At 55.3% G+C, this 20,716-nt stretch overlaps 1 protein-coding gene across 1 annotated transcript in view; it reads left to right on the top strand.

Moving 5' to 3' along the window:
- Positions 1 to 20,716, top strand: part of TCERG1L (transcription elongation regulator 1 like) — a 173,749-nt gene that overhangs the window by 128,799 nt on the left and 24,234 nt on the right. Inside the window, exons 7-8 of the mRNA XM_047762464.1 lie at positions 277 to 431; positions 12,456 to 12,525. Coding sequence (XP_047618420.1) covers positions 277 to 431; positions 12,456 to 12,525 — 225 coding nt within the window. The remainder of the gene's footprint in view (positions 1 to 276; positions 432 to 12,455; positions 12,526 to 20,716) is intronic.

Below are 20,716 nucleotides of genomic sequence, written 5' to 3'. Positions count from 1 at the left end.
TGTCAGGACACTGAACCCACCTGGCCGGTCCAGGCTGCTCTCTGATGGTGGAAGCACAGTCGGGATAATGCCTGTGAATCCAGTGAGATAGCACATGGGAAGACCCGTTGGTCACCCTGAAAGCCGGCCAGCCGTGGCTCCTGTTCTTCATACGTTGCGTGGTAGCCTTTGCACACGTGTGGATTTCAGCACCCTGAAGGGTGTTCTGAGTCTGGGCCACGTGCAGGCTCCTCCAGGCTCGCAGGGAAACTAAGCGCGGTTCCCATGTCCACACAGGTGCGTGGTCTGGACGGGCGATGACCGGGTCTTCTTCTTCAACCCCACGATGCAGCTGTCCGTCTGGGAGAAGCCCTTGGACCTGCGGCACCGCGGGGACCTCAACAGGATCATTGAAGACCCTCCCCACAAGCGCAAGCTAGAGGCCGCGCCAGGTACCGTGCGCACCTGCTCCTCTGAGGCACTAAGCTCTGCCTCACGAGGAGCGAGCGGGAGGGGAGCACGCCTTCCCTGCTTGTGTTGCCATTGATTTCGAGGGAACCGTGTTGCTCATTCAGAATTTACTCGTTAAGTTTTTATGACGCTTCTGCAGAAACCTTGACCCTTCTGCAGGGTCAGCTCTGGCTTTCTTCGGGTGTCACGTCTCGTTCCTGACCCAGAGAAGGCCTCTCATCCCTCAGCCGTGCCAGAGTTCCTTTCCAGCACAGTCATTGGCCAGCATTTAATTTTTGTTCCAAATGTCGCATGAACGCCGCACGAGACCAGATGTCGCAAATGGGAGCATGCACCCTTCCACCTCCCGCAGGGCTGAGGCGGTTTAGGTGAAGTCCCCCCGCTCTTCGCTCGGAGGCTGGAGGGGGGCTCACTCGGCACAGGCCCCGCCCCTCGGCAGGCCCCGCCCCCAGCCGACCAGCCCCCGCGGGGACCCCCCCCCCCCACCACCACCAGCAGACCTTGGTTCCTGGAGAGTCAGAGAGCGTTGCATGTTTTCAGAAAGGCTCCTTTCGGATTCCGTCTAATTCCTTTTTCATGAGCTGCTGTGATGGGAAAGGCCCACCCCCTGGGCACATGGGTTGAAGCAGTGCCAGCGTCTCTGGAGACAGGAGATCAGGGGCTCCCAGGCTGGCCTGCAGAGCTTGGCTGAAGGGCCAGGAGGTGGGCTCTTGACCTTTGGAAGAGCGTTTGTTTGACTTTCTGGGGTGTGTTTTGGGTGTGCAGTGATACGTTGGATCCCACAGGTGACAGGCATCAGCCCAGTTTTAGCCCCTTCCAGGGCTAAATGACACTTGCGGAGACAGTGTCCTAAGCTCTCCGTGCATGTTTCAGTGTTGCCGAAACTCAGCTTCTGTCTGGTGTTGCTGAGTGGAAACTCGGAGATGGAATTTGGGGTGAAGGAGAAAAAGAGAGCTGTTCGTGTTCCTTTGCCAGGCAGAGGGGGCCACAGAAGCTAATGCCCCAAAGCCTGTGTCTTCCTTGGAAAGATGAGGAGCTGGTTTTAAGGTCTGGGGCGTGGAGTTTGGACGAGGGCTGTGCATGAGCATCAGGGGAGAGGGCCGCTGGCGTGGTCGCTCAGAGCTGGTGTGTAGTGGCCCCCGGACTGGTCTCCTCCTTCCCGCATGAAGATGCTTCCTCAAGTACCTCTTCCATTTGTTGGGGTTTTAGTTGGGCAGAAAGGCTCAGAGATGCTGTTGGGTACATTGATGGAGGAGGAACCGGGACCTGCCCCCAGGCGGCCCTGCTCCTCCCTGGTCTCTGCACCCCCTCCCTTCCCACAGGAGCAGCTCCCCTTTGGACTCAGGGAAGGTCATGGAGGCTGAGGCTTTGTCCCTAGAAAGAGCAAAGGAGGACACAGAAAGGCTCGTGTGCCCGGGAGCCCGCAGGGCCCTGCTCGGTTACAAGAGTGCCAGGAGACGTGGGGACGGTGGCTCTTGCAGAGCTGGCGGGAGTCTGCTGAGAGTGATTGGCGTGGGTAGCAGGTTCCTCTCACTTAGGAGAACGAGCCCCCCCGCCCCCTGCAGAGTCGCCCCGGGTCCGCCGACGTTGGGAAAAGGAGGCGATGTAGGTGCGCGTCGAACCGCATCTGGGAGGCGGGGCTCTGTGTTCAGGGATGACAGGAGTGGGCCCTGTGCGTTCGTTTCCTCCTTCGATCAGGGGCATCCACGTTTAAACAGCATGTCCTGCACGCTGGGTGAGGCTTGAGCAAAACTTCTCACCAGAGTTCCCGTCCTGCTCAGCAGTTGCAAAGCTGACGAGCATCCATGAGGACACGGGTTGGATCCTGGCCTCGCTCAGTGGGTCAGGGATCCAGGGTTGCCGTGAGCGGTGGTGTAGGTCACAGATGTGGCTCAGATCTCACGTGGCTGTGGCTGTGGTGTAGACCAGGCAGCTGCAGCTTCGATTCAGCCTCTAGCCCGGGAACCTCCATGTGCCGTGGGTGCGGCCCTAAAAAGAAAAAAACAAAAACAAACCAAAAAAAAACCCCGCCTCATAGATACCCATCTCCCAAGGTCCTCAGGTCCGAACATCATCAGGCAGGCGCAAGAGAGAACAGGCCCCCTTGGGCTGTCCTGAGCCCATAGACCCCCACGGACGCTCAGGTGCCGTAGAGGTATTTATTTGCTTGTAGGCGACTTCTTGCTGCCTTCCTCAGCTTGCATTCTTGGAGATATTTGGGTGCTGTTTCTTCTGTTTTTGTTTTGTTTTTTTTTCTCTTCCAAACCGCGGTAGGCACGAGAAGAAAGGGCGTCATTAACAGTCAGTGCACAGCTGCTGGCCCGTGTCTCTTCTCCGGGCCGAGTGGAGTGGGGCTGAGAGCAGAATAGGATCCGCAGAAGCCTCATTGGTCAGCATCCATTTCAAGGCTTGTGAGGACTGTAGGTGCAGGACGGCGATCAAAGATTAACTTAGAAATGGGAAGAGTTTATTTCCGCAAAAATCGATTCCAAGCCAGCAGTACTGATGCCGAAATTCGGCCTCTGTCTGCCGGTGCCGCATGGAAGCACAGAGACAGAGCTTGGGTAAAGGAGAAAAAGATAGCTCTGTTGCTTTGCCAGGCAAAGGAGGCCACAGCAGGCCGATGCCTTAAAGACTGCCCCCTCTCTGGAAGGGGTTAGGAGATGGGTTTTTTTTTGTCTTTTTTTTGCCATTTCTCGGGTTGCTCCCGCGGCACATGGAGGTTCCCAGGCCAGGGGTCCAATCGGAGCTGTAGCCGCCAGCCTCCACCGCAGCCGCAGAAAAGCTGGATCCGAGCCGCGTCTGCAACCTACACCACAGCTCACAGCAATGCCGGATCCCTAACCCGCTGATCCAGGCCAGGGATCGAACCCACAACCTCATGGTTCCTAGTGGGATTCGTTAACCACTGCGCCCCGACGGGAATGCCAGGAGACGGTTTTACAGTTCGGGGAGTGGAATCAGGATGAGGGCTGTGGATGAGGATCAGGGGAGAGGCGCGTTTGCTCTGTTTCTCGGAGCTGGTGTGTAGCGGCCCCAGGACTGGTTCGGGTGGTCCTCCTTCTTCCCAAGTGAAGATGCTTCCTCAAGCAGTCGTTCCGTTTGTTGGGGTTTTAGTTGTGCAGAAAGGCTCAAGGTATTGTTTATGTGTATTCCTCCAGGAGGGACTGGGACCGGCCCCGGGCTGCAAGGTTGTCCCCTGACGGCTCCTCCCTGGTCTCTGCACCCTCTCCCTTCCCACGTGAGCAGCTGCCCTTTGGACTCAGGGAAGGTTGTGGAGGCTGAGGCTTCGTCCTTAAAAACCAGCAGAGGACACAGCAAGGCTGGCGTGCCCGGGAGCCCGCGGGGCCTTGCTCAGTTACAGCACCCGAGGGATGGAGGGGGGTGCCTGGAAAGCTGACTCAGAGAAGGGGCGGAAGCAGAAGAAGGGAAGCGCGTGATGGGGACAGGCCCCCCAGCGCGGCTGAGCCTGGGCCTTCTTAGCATTTCCATTGATTTGCAGCCTGGAGGCTTTTACCGGCTTAGATTTCGGTCCGGGGGGCCTCTTTGTATAATTAATTGTAACAAGGACCTGAATGGCCTGGGTCAGCGATCAGGACTGCCCTTCACCTTGCTGCCCTGAGTCTCGTTTTACACCTGGAAAGGCGGAGAATGGAGCCTTAAATCCAGCAGACACAAGCGGAAGTGCCGGATTAAATGTAACGTCGAGGCCCGTCTCGTCGGCCGCCAGTGTGGTGGCCCCTCAGCTGCCCAGTCCAGACGGACGCGGGATCATAGACTGTGAGGCGGTTGCAGAAGGAGCTTGAACCTCACTTACTCGTAGAAGCAGAGGAAGGGGTTTCCTTAGGCAGGTATATTTTAACCTGACTCTTAGCGATACGCAAAGGACCGCAGTGCTCAACGTGCTGCTGCAGAAGGGAAGTGACCTGTGAATGCCAAACATCTGATGTCCTAAGAGCCGCTCACTACGTTGTTCTGTTTGCAGCAAGACGATTCGGAGCGGAAGGACTTCCAGAGGACTCCGGAGCCGGGACCGCGGAGCGGACGCCCTCTGGCTTGCGCAGGGGCCTCCCCGCGGGGCAGCCGCCACGACTCCTCACATGGTCTGATCCTCATTATTACAGGGACCGGCTCCAGGGGAGGTTGCTCTTGGTGTGGAATTGTGTTTTTCACATTCTGGTCAGCTATGAGTCATCGTAGGCCTGAGTATATGAAAAACCTGTTTGTCCTCTGAGATGGAACAGTTAGGCGTATCCCAGTTGGTATTCGTTATTTTTCAAGAGGCAGAAGAAATCAGTGCATGTTACAAAGTAGCTGCCACCTCCAACTGCTGTGAGGTTTAGAGGGGTGTGTGGGTGTGGGGGGGGGGCGGTGGGAGCGCACGCGGGGGTATCCGCCACAGAGTGGGAGCCACAGTGTCAGGCAGCCGCGGGGACAGGATGCGGAACTGCCGGAAGCGCCAGGCCGTTCATTCATCATTCGCCAGAGGGGGGAAAGGTCCCTTTTCTTCATTCCGTTTTTGGTGCCAAGGGATTCAGATGAAGCCCTGAAGTCTGTCTTAATTATCCTGCAGTGTCTCCGGGTTTTTATGGCTCCAGCGGATGTGCTGCTGGCTGGGAATAAATGCCCCTCGAACCAAGGGGAAAGAAGAAGTACCAGCCTTCACTCGCATCCGCCGGGCACCCTCCTGAGCCCCGGCCCTACCAGCTCTTCAGGGAGAGGAGGCCCCACTCGCACTCGTCTCCCCACCAGCCTTCAGCACCTTGCAGAGCCGTCGGGGGCTCCGTGCTTCCACTGTGTTTGCCGACAGCACCAAGCAGCGGGTAGAGTTGCCTGAAGAAAAACCGCAAGTGTGGCTGCATTCCGTTGGCGGACTCTGCAGAGGACTCTTCTGGTGGGGAGACAGCCTCTCAGATACTCTGAGGAGCCCTTCCCGAGAGAGAAGAGGGGAGCAGGCTGTATAGGAGTTTTTGCTGAGAGAGAAAAGTAGGCGAACGTCAAAATGTCAAGGCTGAGCACACGAATCAGCTCAAGCTAACGATTTGAGTGCTGTGCTTTGTATGGAAAGAGGCAGCTCCTGGACACAGTCCTTAGATGTGCACGTTAAGTGTCCGGGGCCAGCATCCTGCTTTCCTCCATCGAGTGCCCTCTGCACCTGCACCATCAGGCAGCCGCTGTGGCTGGTGGCTTGCTGGCTTCCGCATCCTCTGTTTACGGACATGGCAGGCAGCCTTTTTTGGTCCGCCGTAGGAGTTGCTGGCAGTCGGGCCAGTGCACCTGCTGCTCATGGCGGCCCTGTCCACGGGGGATGCCGTCCCTGCTGCTGGGAGCGTTTGGTGGTGTCCGGTGGGAAGTGCCAGAGGGGGATCAGATGAAACCCCTGTGGGCTCATCCTCTTGGGGGTGGGGGGAGGCAGGGCAGAGCTGGGGAAGGGGTGCTCCCCGAGTCTCTCTCCTGCCTCGTGTCTCCCGAGGGTGCTGCCTCTCCATGGCTGAGAAGGACAGGAGGCCCACAGGTGGTGAGAAATGAGGAGGTGGGATGGGGGGCCCTGGAGGGATAAAGGGGCCCTCGGTTCCTTAATGTCTGCCGGGCCCCAGGAGGTGGGCGCCGGCCCCATTTCCTTCCTGTCGCCACCCTAACGAGGCTTAGACCACCTGCATTGATTACCTTCCAGTCTGGGTGTCACCAGCCCAGTGACATCTCACTGGTGCTGGGGAGCTGCGTTCCTTCTGGAGGTTCCAGGAAAGAACTCTCTCCCTGCCTCTTCCAGCTCCAAGAGGCCACCTGTGTCCTGGGACGAGGGCTCTGCTCCCCCTTCAGACAGCAGCACAGCATCTCCCCGTTTCCCCCTGTCTGGGCCCATCTTGGGGTCACCTGCTCCCTCCTTCATCCTCCTTGTCCTGCAAGCTCATAAATCACAGGGGCCAGGGGTCAGGGAGTGGACATCTTTAGGGACCATTGTTCTGCAATCCTCTGGCTTTATAACTATTTTAACCCACAAGGAATTAAAGAGAAGAGATGAGTTGCCTTGCCCAGGGTCACGCTTCCATCCGGGGGACCGGGATTTGTACCCGGGGGCGGGGGCTGACTCCAGATCCAAGCAGGGGCAGCCTCACCAGGCGTCTTATTAGCTAGCACAGGAGAAAAATGTGTTTCTGGAAAACATCTTGCTCCCTGTGTCTGACACAGGGATAGTCAGGTGCAAGGGGCCTGGCGCTTCCGCGCTGCTTTGTCCCCGACCCGTAATGGACGTGGCTCGGCTTCACTTGGCGTCAGTCGCTCTGTCAACCCTGGAGTCATTCACATTGAAGACAAATGTACACCGACAGCGACATTCATCGCACCAAGGAGGGCACGAAGCCGTCCCTGTGAGTAAACACAGCTGTGCCCTCTGAAAGGGCCACTTTCCCGAGCTTTGTTTGCCCAGGAACCGCGTGCTCTGATCTGCACATCACAGGGGACAGGTGTCTGGCGCTCAGCAAGGCCAGCACCGCTGGAAAGGCTCCGGCTGCTGGTTCTCCTAAGTCCGAGCGTGCATCGCTGTTTGTCCGCAAGGACTCGGGGACGAGAGAGGCTCTCCTGGTTCAGGGTCCGGCCCCCGCCCCCGGCTCTTTGGGAGGAACGCCGACCGTCACCTGGGACCTGCGTTCTGTCCACGTCCTGACCCCCCCCCCCCCCCCGCCCCGGGGCCCCGCCTCTGCCCCCTCTCTGCACAGTGGATGGACCAGGCGGCTCTTGTTAAGCTCATCATCAGCATCCTCGCCCAGGCTGCGACGGGACCCAGATAAGGCAGGCAGTGGAGATGGGTCCAGCCCTCCAGGGAATGCACTGTTGACAGACGTTACCAGGCAGCCTCGGTGGGGAGGCATCACGGGCCTGCAGACACTGCGGGTCTTGAGGACGCGCTCATCACTCGCCTTCAGCAGGGCCGGGGCTCAGCCCGGTTCCCCGATGTGCCCAGACATGGCGCTGAGAAGGAGCTGTGTTCTCTGCCGGTGCCTTCACGTCCCAGGGCTGTCGAACAGGAGAGACGGGAGCAGCATTTTTCAAGGCGGTTTCCCCAGGAACCCAGGGCATCAAACTGCCCTCCCCCCAGCCCGGGAGGGGCGGCCGCTGTGCCCGCAGACCTGTGAGGCCCCCCCCAGGCGGGCACAGTCTCAGGAGCTGGCAGAGGTCTCGGCTCAGGGCTGCCTCACGGGCAGACGCCCCACACTGGAGGCTGAGGACTCTAGAGGTCGGGTCTGCAGGCACCCAGGTGGAAGGGCTGACCTTGCCGCGAGGGGCCATCCCACTGATGCCAAAGCCCCGTCTTGGGCCAGCCCCCAGGTGTGGGGTGTGAGAGTCTCCAGACCCCCAACTCTGGGGTCCGGTTCTGCTGAGTCTCTCGCCCGTGTCGTGACCATCAAAGCCGTTTAACCTGCTGACGGTCTTTTCAGCCAGATGCTCGCCGACTCCCCAGAACTTCCCCAGGGTCTCAGGCCCTGGGGTTCGCTCAAACCCCCAGGAAGGCTATGTTGCTACCCCGGACGTGGGGCAGAGATGTCACCATGGGCCTGTTGAGTCCAGAAGCTCGGGAGCAGAGCCTGCTCAGGCAGGGACCGTGGCCGCTGCCTTTGTCCGGTTCCCAGGCCGGAGCACCATTGTCCCTGGATCCCAGGAGCAACCGAAGTGCTGGTTGGGTGGTCTCAAGTCACATCCCTCCCCCGCACACCAGGCTTCTCCTCCGATGCAGGTCTCAGGCGGGGCTAACCCGGGACTGTGCCGATGGGACCCAGCCTTGCAGGCTCCGAAAGCATGACATTTGTCTCCCCGCCCCAACCTCCCCGTGCGCTCAGCAGCTTTCTTTAAAAATGCAAAAGCCTCTCCTTGCTGGTTAAATGCATAGGACAATAAATGTCGAAAACAGGTGGATGTGTATGTCTTTCTTTAATAGAACAGCTGAGGCTTCGACACGCTGTCCTCCCCGTTCCTCTCCATCCTGGGTTTCTCTCCAGCGCTCCGTGTTTTGAGCCGCCCTCTCCCGACGCCACCCCCACCCCGGGCTGGATGCCCATCGGCTCCCCCAGCTCCATCTAGCTGGTGGCCGTCTGGGCATCTGTTTGTTCATGTGAGCACGTGATGCTGCTACACGAGTCTTCTTCCTCGGAGCGTTTCACACGTATTTCTGCTGTACCACTTGGTGGTATTGGAACTGCCAGCTCAGGAGGCACGTGCATTTCACCTCTGGGCAGTCCTTGCTAAGTCTTCCTCCGAAAAGGTGGACCTTGCAACTGAGTCGTTGGCCGTTAGTTTGTCGTGTATTCCTGTGAAGTGCGTGTTTGTCTTTCTTACTGAATTATGTGGAATCTCACAAATCAAGGAGATCAGTATCAGAGCTATAACATGAGTTCTGTATGTTTCTTTTGATTTTCCCCATAAGACAAATTGATCTTGAAATGTTTTTCTTACTGTGGGAAGACACACGTGACATGAAGTTTGCCTTTTTAGCCATTTTTAAGTGCACGGTTTAGTGGCAGTCAGTGCCTTCACGATGTTGTGTGACCATCACCCATACTTCCATCCTTTTCCTCACCCCAGACGGAAACTCTGTAACCGTTTCTCGATAACCCCCCGTGCCGCTGGTGGTCCTTCCCCAGCCCCTGGTGACCCCTCCTGCTCCGCACCCCTGTAGGTTTGTTCTCTACGCCTCACGTAAGTGGAACCAGGCAGTATGCGTCCATTAGCGACTGGCTTATCTCACCTAGCGTGTGTTCGACGTGGCTCCCCGTCACAGCAGGTGTCAGCGCGTCTTGGCTCTGCAGAGCTGAGTGGTGTCCCATGGTCTGGATCAACCACACTGTGTTTATTGGGTCACCCCCCAAACACTGGGGCTCTTTCCCCTTTCTGGATACTGTGAGCGATGCTGCTGGGATCGTGGGCACACACGTGTCTGTTTGAATCCTGTGTGCGGTTTTTTGGGTAGATGCCCAGCGTCGTGTTCCTGCTCAGATGCTCACTCTGCATTGACTGACCTCTTTGAGGAGCGGCCACAGCTTTTCCTGAAGCAGCTGCCGGACTTGACATTCCTTCCAGCGACACTCAGGGGCCCCACGTTCGTGCCAACATGAGCGGGTTTCCTCTTAACAAGTGCTCTTCTCCTGTTTCCCTCGGAGTGTGTGAGGTGGTACCTCGTTGCGGTTTTGATTCGCTTTTCCCTGTTGACTGCCTGTTGAGCATCTTTCATGTGCTTCTCGGCCCTGCGTGTCTGCTGTGGAGACAGGTCCAGTTAAGTCTTTGCCCTCCGTAGGTGGGTTCTTTCATCTTAGCCGCTGTTGAGTCGTAGGAGTTTGTTTAAATGTATTATGAATACTGATCTCTTTTCAGATATTTAACTTGCGAATGTGTTTCCCGCTTTCGGGGTTGCTTTTTCACTCTGTTGATCATGTCCTTTTTATGCACTTTTTTTTGAAATTTTTATTAAGTTCAATTTGTCTATTTTTTTCTCTCATTGCCTGTGTTTTGGTATCGTATTTAAGAGGCCATTTTCAAATCTAGGGTCGTGACCGCTTCCCCCTTCATTTTTGTCTAAGACTTGTATGGTTTTAGCGAAGTGTAGTTTTTTCACCCATTTTGAGTTAATTTTGTATTTGGACTTGCTGTCAAGGGCCATTTTTCTTGCGAATGGGCCATATTTCTTCTTTCTTGGTGTGCTTTGCCGTTTCCATGCTGCCATCTGGGCTTTCTGAGTGTGACTGCGTGACAGCCCTGGAATTGTGTTTGCAGCTCCCCAGGGAATTCTGATTTCTGCTGCTCCAGTGGGGCTGTCCGTTTGTGACTTCGCCAAACTATTTTTTCTTTTTTTACGTGTGTGCTCCTCGCCAGTTTCAGCCCCCAGACTGGTTTACGTCCCGTTATCTCTGCGGGCAGCGAAGGACGGGCTCCCCCCACCCCTGCAGGCGGCACTGTCCTAGACTTTGTCCAGGTCTGAGGAGGTGCCAGCGTCTGGAACCCTTGACCTGTCTCTTTCCGGCTCGGCAGCTGTGTTGGAGGGGGACGGACGGCCCCGGGAGCCCCATTCCGCTCTTTTTCCTGATGTTCTCTCTGGGCTCGTCTGTTCAAAGGCAGTCAAATCGATGGTTTCCTTTATGGCCTCTGGATCTTGTGACTCGATCAGAAAAGCTTCACCCATGATAAAATTGTTCCAAACAAATAAAAACACTCAAAAAGAAAAAAAAACCCAACCTCTTTGTAATTTAGAAAACCATCTTTAAACGCTTCCTGTCCCACCTTTGGCCTCCCTGTGTGTCCTCTGCGGGGCGCGGGGGTCCGGGGCGTCCCTGCCTCGTGTCGTGTCCTGTCTCCATGGCTGCTCCTCACTCTCCATCGTATCCTCCTGAAGGCCGAGCAGACAACACGACCCCCTCCTTCACCCCCCAGCGAGAGCCAGCGGGGACAGGGGCCCCAGGCGGAGGGGTGCTGGTGGGCGTGGAGGCTGAGACGGGGAGGGGGGCCCAGGGGGAGGCTGAGATGGGGCGCCATGGGACCTTGGGAGGGCCGGGCAGGAGCGGTGGTATCTGTGTGCCTTTGGGGTCACAGCAGAGGGGGGTACTGGGGGAGTCGCGGGTGGGCGTGGGGGGGGGCATGGGAGTGAGGGGTGAGCTGCCCCCTCCCCACGTCCGTTCAGTTGCCTCACAGGGCTCTCTCTAGACCACTGGTCCTGCAGCGGGACGGGGGGGACATTTGGCGACTTCGGGAGACACGGATGGTCGTCAGGCCTGGAAGGGACTCCGGGCACCTGCTGGGGAGAGACCAGGGCTGCTGCCCAGCCTCCTAAGCTCGGCGCGGCCCGTCGTGTGGCCCCACGAGTCACCGGCGCTGGGGTGAGGAGCCCGGAAGGCCCCTGGGCTCCCGGCGTCTGCTGGGGGGTCTCGCTGGCCCCACGAGGGCGTGGTGCGGTGAGCTGTGGTGTGGGTGCTGCTGGGCGGTGCACAGGACCTGCCCTCGGTGGGAGGGGGCCGAGACCCAGGCCGGGCTGGGGGGGCCGGACCCGCTCATCTTGCTAACAGCCCCCGCCCTGCGCCCTGAGCGCCCGCTCTGAACGCACGGGCCAGGGCTGGGGCTCAGGGCTGGCGACCGAGGCACAGCTGGCACTGCAGACCGCGCCTGTGGAGAACGGTCAGATTTTATCAAAAGAAAGGCTGGGAGGCCTTTGCGGTTGTGGGAATTGATGTGTGTCCCCATAAACCTCGCATTCATCACGAGTTCATTGCAGAGCCCCCTCAGGAGGGACGGGGGTTCAAGCCGTCCTGGGGATGGGGGGGGGGGTTGTGCTGCAAAGCCCAGCCCCCGCACCGGTGCCCGCATGGGCACATGGTTATGAGAGAGTGGTTTCCCGGGGTGACAGACACGGAATGAAGAACAGGCGAGGAGGCAGTTGGGATGCCAGGCAGCCTGTGGACATCCTTCCGCCTGTCAGGACCAAAATAATAACGCTCTAGAACCATCTCTCTGCTCGTTTTTCCTCTTCCCTTTTGGAGACAAATAGGAAACACGGGAGCACCTTTTTACTTTTTCATTCCAAAAGCTCATCAAACATTTACAGGGCCAGCCTCTTCAGGATGTAAGTAGGGACCTGACTTCACAATCAGTTTGGCTTTCAGAAAGGAGACACAGAGACAGCAGCGCGTGCCTGCCGCCTGCCCGAGCCAGCGGGTTCAGGGCAGCGGGAAGACGGTGGGGAGGGCGCTGGTCCCGGCCTGGTCCTGCTCGAGGGGCCGGGTCCACTGGACACCCCCCCCCCCAGCCTCTCCAGGGCCAAGGTAGAGGTGGCTCCTCTGCACAGAAGCACGGCCGGCTGCTCCTCTGCTGGGGGCGGTGGGGGGGGCACCACCTGGGCGTAGGATTCGAGGTGGGTCTTAGGGAAACCGGCTTTCTTAGCTCGCAGCCGAGTCTGCTTGGAAGCGGGGCTTCCCGAGGGTTGGGTGCGGCCCGAGCTCGTGCTAACCGCGAGCACGCTTTTCTTCCAGGCGACCCCAGCGATGGATCGAGCTCTGATGACGGCAGGGAAGCCCCCGACGTGAAAACCAAGAGGAATCGGTAGGTGGCCCCGTGCCTTCCTGTGGGGCCGTCCTGGGGGATGAGCAGGGGGAGGAAGGACAAGCGGCTCATTTTGACCCAAGTCCTTGCAGAGGGCGGGGTCCCGGTTCCCTCTCAGTGGCTGTTCTGGGGACCTCGTGTCCCTTCTCCCACCTCCCCGGGCCACTCCCAGCCTAGGCTCTGCTTCCGGCCCGAGGAGGGTGGGGGCATGGAGGGCCCAGGGGGTCTTCGTGCTGGGGACGGTGGGTTGGGGGCCCACCTCTGGGTCTTGCTGGCTTTGGGACTTTGGGCCAGGTGATCCCACCCCGTCGCCGATTCTCCCCGCAGCGTGCGGGATGCGTGAGTGAGAAGAGGCTGTGTGACTTCCTGCCTGCATCACAGTCTGCTTGTGGGGACTGGGTCGTGGTCACGGCGCAGGAGGGGGACCGTCCTTCCTTTCGAGCCACAGGAATGATCCTTCCCCTGGAGCCTGTGGGAAGGCCCGGTCTGGGGCCCTGTCCTGAGTTCCACCAGAGGGGTAAAATCACGTCACAGTTCCTGAAACGGGAGAGGAAGGGCCACAGGGAAGGGTGAGGGCGTGTCTAAAGGGACCCGAGAGGCACTTCCTGAGCCGTCTCGGTGCCCGTGTCCTGGCAGGGCCGCCCTCCTCTCCGCCCAGCGCTGCCCCCGGTCCCTGGCCAGGCTCGCGTGTCCCACCCACCGTCATGGGACACCCAGCCCGGCAGCAGGAGCCCCAGAACAGCTGTCAGGTTGCTGTTGACAAGTGTGCCTCAGAAGGAGTGAGACTTGCAGGGGCCGCTGTGTGCGGTCCCAGGAAGATGCGGTGCTGACACAGACTCTTTTTTTTTTTTTTTTTTAGTTTATTATTTTCCCGCTGTACAGCAATGGGATCAAGTTATCCTTACATGTATACATTACAATTACATTTTTTTCCCCACCCTTTGTTCTGTTGCAACATGAGTATCTAGACAAAGTTCTCAATGCTATTCAGCAGGATCTCCTTGTAAATCTATTCTAAGTTGTGTCTGATAAGCCCAAGCTCCTGATCCCTCCCACTCCCTCCCCCTCCCCCTCCCATCAGGCAGCCACAAGTCTCTTCTCCAAGTCCATGATTTTCTTTTCTGAGGAGATGTTCATTTGTGCTGGATATTAGATTCCAGTTATGAGTGATATCATATGGTATTTGTCTTTGTCTTTCTGGCTCATTTCACTCAGGATGAGATTCTCTAGCTCCATCCATGTTGCTGCAAATGGCATTATGTCATTCTTTTTTATGGCTGAGTAGTATTCCATTGTGTATATATACCACATCTTTCGAATCCAATTGTCTATTGATGGACATTTGGGTTGTTTCCATGTCTTGGCTATTGTGAATAGTGCTGCAATGAACATGCGGGTGCATGTGTCTCTTTTAAGTAGAGTTTTGTCCAGATAGATGCCCAAGAGTGGGATTGCGGGGTCATATGGAAGTTCTATGTATAGATTTCTAAGGTATCTCCAAACTGTTCTCCATAGTGGCTGTACCAGCTTCCATTCCCACCAACAGTGCAGGAGGGTTCCCTTTTCTCCACACCCCCTCCAGCACTTGTTATTTGTGGATTCATTAATGATGGCCATTCTGACTGGTGTGAGGTGGTATCTCGCGGTAGTTTTGATTTGCATTTCTCTTATAATCAGCGATGTTGAGCATTTTTTCATGTGTTTGCTGGCCATCTGTATATCTTCCTTGGAGAAATGTCTATTCAGGTCTTTTGCCCATTTTTCAATTGGGTTGTTGACTTTTTTGCTGTTGAGGTGTATATGTTGCTTATATATTCTAGAGATTAAGCCCTTGTCGGTTGTATCATTTGAAACTATTTTCTCTCATTCTGTAAGTTGTCTTTTTTTTGTTTGTTTTTGCTTTCTTTTGCTGTGCAAAAGCTTTTCAGTTTGATGAGGTCCCATGGGTTTATTTTTGCTCTTTTTCTGTTGCCTTGGGAGACTGACCTGAGAAAATATTCATGAGGTTGATGTCAGAGAGTGTTTTGCCTGTGTTTTCTTCTAGGAGTTTGATGGTGTCCTGTCGTATATTTAAGTCTTTCAGCCACTTTGAGTTTATTTTTGTGCATGGTGTGAGGGTGTGTTCTAATTTCATTGCTTTGCATGCAGCTGTCCAGGTTTCCCAGCAATTCTTGCTGAAAAGACTTTCTCATATTATGCTCTCGCCTCCTTTGTCAAAGATTAATTGACCATAGGTGTCAGGGTTTATTTCTAGGTTCTCTATTCTGTTCCATTGGTCCGTATGTCTGTTTTGATACCAGTACCACACTGTTTTGATGACTGTGGCTTTGTAGTATTTCTTGAAGTCTGGGAGAGTTATGCCCCCTGCTTGGTTTTTGTTTCTCAGGATTGCTTTGGCGATTCTGGGTCTTTTGTGGTTCCATATAAATTTTTGGATTGTTTGTTCTAGTTCTGTGAAAAATGTCATGGGTAATTTGATAGGGATTGCCCTGAATCTGTAGATTGCTTTGGGTAGTATGGCCATTCTTACAATATTGATTTTTCCAATCCAGGAACATGGGATAGCTTTCCATTTCTTTACATCTTCTTTAATTTCTTTGATTAATGTTTTATAGTTCTCAGCATATAAGTCCTTTACCTCCTTGGTCAGGTGTATTTCCAGGTATTTGATTTTTTTAAGGTGCAATTTTAAAAGGTATCGTATTTTTGTATTCCTTATCTAATATTTCATTGTTAGCATACAGAAATGTGAGTGATTTATGAATGTTAATCTTATATCCTGCTACTTTGCTGAATTTATTAATCAGTTCAAGTAGTTTTTGGGTGGAGTCCTTAGGGTTTTCTGTGTATAGTATCATGTCATCTGCATACAGTGACAGTTTTATCTCTTCTCTTCCTATATGGATGGATGCCTTTTATTTCTTTTGTTTGCCTAATTGCTGTGGCTAGGACTTCCAAAACTATGTTGAAGAGCAGTGGTGAGAGTGGGCATCCCTGTCTTGTTCCAGATTTGAGTGAGAAGGCTTTCAGTTTTTCCCCATTGAGGATTATATTTGCTGTGGGTTTATCATAAATGGTTTTGATTATATTCAGGAATGTTCCCTCTATACCCACTTTGGCGAGGGTCTTGATCATGAATGGATGTTGGACTTTGTCAAATGCTTTTTCTGCGTCTATTGAGATGATCATATGATTTTTGACTTTTCTTTTGTTAATGTGGTATGTGATGCTGATTGATTTGCGTATGTTGAACCATCCTTGTGAACCTGGGGTGAACCCTACCTGGTCATGGTGTATGATTTTTTGATATGTTGTTGGATTCGGTCGGCTAAGATTTTTTTGAGAATTTTTGCATCTATGTTCATCAAAGATATTGGCCGATAGTTTTCTTTTTTGGTGGTATCTTTGTCTGGTTATGGAATTAGGGTGATGGTGGCATCATAGAATGTCTTTGGGAGTATTCCTTCTTCTTCAACCTTTTGAAGGAGTTTAAGGAGGATGGGCACCAATTCCTCTTTATATGTTTGATAGAATTCGCCTGTGAAGCCACTGGTCCTGGACTTTTATTTGTAGGGAGTGTTTTTATGACATCTTCAATTTCATTTCTAGTGACTGGTCTGTTCATTTGGTCTGTTTCTTCTTGATTCAGTTTTGGCAGGCTGTAAGATTCTAGAAAATTGTCCATTTCTTCCAGATTGTCAAACTTGTTGCCGTATAGTTGTTCATAGTATTCTCTTATGGTTTTTTGTATTTCTGCTGTATCTGTTGTGATTTCTCCTTTTTCATTTCTAATTTTGGTGATTTGGGTTCTTTCTCTCCTCTTTTTAGTGAGTCTGGCCAGGGGTTTGTCAATTTTGTTTGCCTTTTCAAAGAACCAGCTCTTGGTTTTATTAATTTTCTCTATTGTTTTTTGAATCTCTATTTTATTGATTTCTTCTTTGATCTTTATAATTTCCTTCCTTCTGCTGACTTTAGGTCTTTTTGGTTCTTCTTTTTCTAATTCGTTTAGGTGGAGGGTTAAGTTGTCAATTTAGGATCTTTCTTCTTTTTTGAGAAAGACCTGTATCACTATGAATTTCCCTCTGAGCACTGCTTTTGTGGCATCCCATAGATTTTTGAGAGGTGGCATCTTCATTATCATTTGCTTCAAGGTATTTTTTAATTTCCTTCTGGATTTCCTCATTGACCCACTGGTTTTTTAGTAGCATGTTGTTTAGTCTCCATGTAGTAGGTTTTTTCTCATTTCTTTTCCCATGGTTGATTTCTCATTTCATGGCGTTGTGGTCAGAGAAGATACTTGAGATAATTTCTATGCTCCTAAATTTGCTGAGGTTCCGATGCTTCTCTTCCTCCGAACGGGCACAGGCCGCTCCTCGGATGCATGCCTGGCGCCGTGGCCCCCGTGGGCTCTCAGGCCGGCCTCCAAAGGGTCCTCGGCCCCTACGGAGTCTATCTCCAGGAGTCGCTGGAGGTCCCCGATGCTGTGGACCTGACTGTGCGCCAGCCTCTCAGGTACCTTGTGGGGGATTTTGGCTTCTCGCAGGCAGGCCGCCGGACCCCGGCCGGGGCTCTGGAGCCTGAGGCCGAGGGTGGGGCTGGATGAGACCCCCAATTCTCCGTTCCCATCCACGTCTGCCCTCTCGGCCAGGGCATTGGCGAGGTATCCACGGCCGAGGAGCAGCAGACAAGCCCAGGTCTTCATCGCGTCCCGGGGTGCTGGCGGCTCGGCGGGGAGTCGAGGCCGAGGGGTGGGCGCCCCAGCCAGGCTCCTCCTCGGAAGCGCGCGGGGTCTGCACGGGCTGGGCAGGGCCCGCCCACCGCCACCACCGCCGGTGCCGCCACGAGCACACACACGCGCTCACGCAGGCAGTGAAATCCATCCAGGCCCCGCGCCCCGCCCTCGAGCTTGCCCACCCTGCAGTGCCAGCTGCAGTCCGGCAGCCCCAGACAGGGAGGGAGGGAGGGGAGGAGGCCGCCGCAGAAGCACCGCCGTCACCGGCTCGCCTCTCTCGGGCCCCAGCGGCGGCCGAGGGCAGCGCCCAGAGCTGCTACGCCCAAGAGGCTGGACTCTTCTTCTACTCGCTTCTCACCCCGTGGTTTCCTGGGCAGGACCGGACGGCTGGAGAGGGTCGGAGGGAGGACATGCCGGCCGGGGCCGGTGGCCCGGGCTGGAGTGGGCTCTCTGACAGAGGCCCGTGCGGCCACGGAGTCCCGAGCGGGTTCATTATTCCTTCCTTTTCCAAACTCTGGCTTTTCCCGCTGTGCACCCTCACAGAGTTATTTTGCTGCCCGGGGCGTGGGTATACTGTCATTTTAACTGATGCCAAGCAGACAGTGCAGAACTTTCCGGAAACAGGGCAGGAAGGGTGTTGCGGTCCTGCTTCCTGGGGTGAGGCGACCTGGGCTGCCCTTGGCCAGGACCGGGGCTGCCGTGACAGTCCCCGCCCAGCGCCCAGCCTCGCAGGTCTCTGTCTTCCTGCTGCTCCAAATCCTCCCCTGAGACGGTCGCTTCGGGACTCAAAGGACACTTGGGGCCACAGAGGACGAACACCGAGGCCTTCGCGGGGGCCCCGGGCGCCAGGAAGGGGCATCGGGTGCCATCTCGTCATGTTGAGCCTGGGCATCTGCCAGGCCCGTCTCTGTGGCCTTTAGCTGCACAGACGTCATCATTTTATAAACAAGAGGGGCTTCCTGAGACTCGGGGCGGGGGCGCAGTTCGGCTTTTGCTGGATGCCCTTGAACCTGGGCGGGAGGGAGAGCTCGGAGGCTCCAGAGCAGCGGGTGGTCCGCCCGCAGCCCCCAGCTCTGCTGGTCCTCCCGTGGGACCCGCCGCCACTGGGAACTCTTGGCGTTTAAATACTCTCAGAAGCTTCCTCTCGGCTTTCCTCACCTGCACGAGTTCTTGCACGCCTGAGCCTCGGCTTTGACGCACACGGGTGTTTTGTGGAAGCTTCTGGCCTTTGTAGTTTCCACGCCCGCTGGGCCCACAGGCCCTGCGTGTGCCCAGGCCCACGGTGGCCGCCACGCCTCGGGGCTCAGCCCCCAGTGCCTCTGTTCTGCCCCTGAGATCCAGGAGGACGATGCTTCCGTGGACGCTAGGGGGCTGGACCTCAGGTCTGGAATATTCCGAGAGTCCCAGCCATTCCATTAGGAGCCAGTTTGTACCAGCTGCACCCACTCTGGGTGTTGGATTTTCACAAGGCTCCCTCCCAACACGGACTGCAGGTCACCCACTGGGTCACCCAGCGTCATGTGGCACTTTTGTCTATTTGGGGAAGGTTGTCACTAAGTCCAGGGACCCCTCAGGCTTCTTTATCGTCAGACTCTGCCTCCCCAGCAAGAGGCCAGGCTCCAAAGAAACTGCCAAAATCAGTCCCTTTTGACTTACCCTTTTCTATAATTAATGTGATTTTTTTTCCTCATCAAAAGCACTCACATGCTTCTGCAAAGTGATACTGCAGCAGCCATATCCTGGGGTCTAAGAAATGAGGGACTGGGAGCTCCCTGGTGGCTCAGCAGTTAAGGGTCCAGCATTGTTACTGCTGTGGAGCAGGTTCGATCCCTGGCCCAGAAACGTCCGTGTGCCAAGGGCAAGACCAGAAAGAAAGGAAGGAAGAAACAGGCTTGTTTACAAGGGACGTCTTGAAAGATGCTCTCCTCCCAGCATCTCTCGTGCCCCCTGGCCGGGGACGTGGACATTCTGGCACAGATGGCGTTAAATCAGTTGTGCATACACTTCAGGTGCAAATGATACTTTCCCTAAAATTCCCTGGGAAGAGAAATCCGTCACAGCGACAGGCTTTCAAATTACCCCGGTATCTCACACTCCGTGGTGAGCGCCGCTTCCGAGGGCTCCTTGTTCCGTGTTTCACGGAACGTGTTTGTGACTGTCATGTCCCACCTTCCCTGGGACTGGAAGTGGACTATTTGCTTCTCCCCTTTGTGGGCAGTGCCCCAGGGTTCTGCCAGTTTCTGACGTGTAGGGTGTTATTTTTAATGGTTCAGACCTGCGTTGGGAATGTGCTATCGATTCAAAGAATTTCGAATGTTTCGCATAATTGAGTTGAGTTATTTTAAGGCTTCAGCAAAGGTGTGTCATTTGTTTTAAAAACCAGAGTGAAATTATCCACAAAACACGTCCGTGGAGACAAGGCCAGTGGGTTTGCCCGGCTTCACGCGGCGCGAGCTTCTGCCGTTGATGAGAAGGGGATTCATGTCGATTCCTTGCTTTCTGTAGGGTCGCAGAGGGAAAGTATTCTTTTGAGTTTTCAAATAGCACAGGCCCCGCAGCTTTGGAAATTTATTTACATTTCTCTGCCGTTTGGTTCCTAATTCCTTTGCCGTGAGTGACCAAAGGCATCTCTCGTCTGGGAACCTTGTTTGCTGTGACAGTTTGGAAACCCTGGGAACGCCCAGGTGGTGGCTTTGCATGTCCGTGTGAAGGTGACCTTTACGTCAGGTAGGTGCTTGCTTGGGGTCCTAGGCAGCCTTGCCTGGAGACTCACGTGTGGAATCCACGAGAAGGGCCCTTGTGGTCACTTTTCTGCTTTCCAGAAACCAAACATGCTTTCCATCATTCTGCCCTTGACAAACCGAAGTGGCCGAGACACACCCAAAGCAAGTCCCCTGGCCTGGGCTGTGTTCTTCAGGACTTTGGGGGCAGCCCGGGGAGGCTGTGCCCGTGCCCATGCCCGAGCCTGCACGTGACCCTGAGGCTGTGCTTGGTCTGCCTGCAGTTCTGCCCCCGACCTGGCGGCCACCTGGGGCAGGAGCGCCCGTCCAGGACACAAGAAGATCCTCATCCAGAAGACACAACGAAACACGGAGTTCCCTGGCGGCTCAGCCGGCTAAGGGCCTGGTGGTGTCCCTGCTGTGGCTCCGGTCGCTGCTATGGTGTGGGTTCAATTCATGGCCCGGGAGCATCTGCATGCTACAGCCTCAGCCAAAACAAAAGACAAACAAAACAACTAAGTGAAGGATTTGCAGCCTGTACTCCTGACTCTGTTGTCATGTCACGTCCACCCCGAGCGAGGCTGCCGTGAAAGGAGAAGAAACCCTCCTTTTACAGGCAGACAGCTGCTGCCCCCGGTGTGAGGGCAGGGGACGGCCGGGGGCTCGGCATCCGGAGGGGCCACGACACCAGCTCTTCCAGGTCTCGCCCGTGATTTCCAGAATCCCGGGAATGTGAGCA

The sequence above is a fragment of the Phacochoerus africanus genome, chromosome 15 (assembly GCF_016906955.1).
Source record: "Phacochoerus africanus isolate WHEZ1 chromosome 15, ROS_Pafr_v1, whole genome shotgun sequence".
Taxonomy (NCBI): domain Eukaryota; kingdom Metazoa; phylum Chordata; class Mammalia; order Artiodactyla; family Suidae; genus Phacochoerus; species Phacochoerus africanus.
This window is presented reverse-complemented; position numbering and strand designations above follow the sequence as displayed.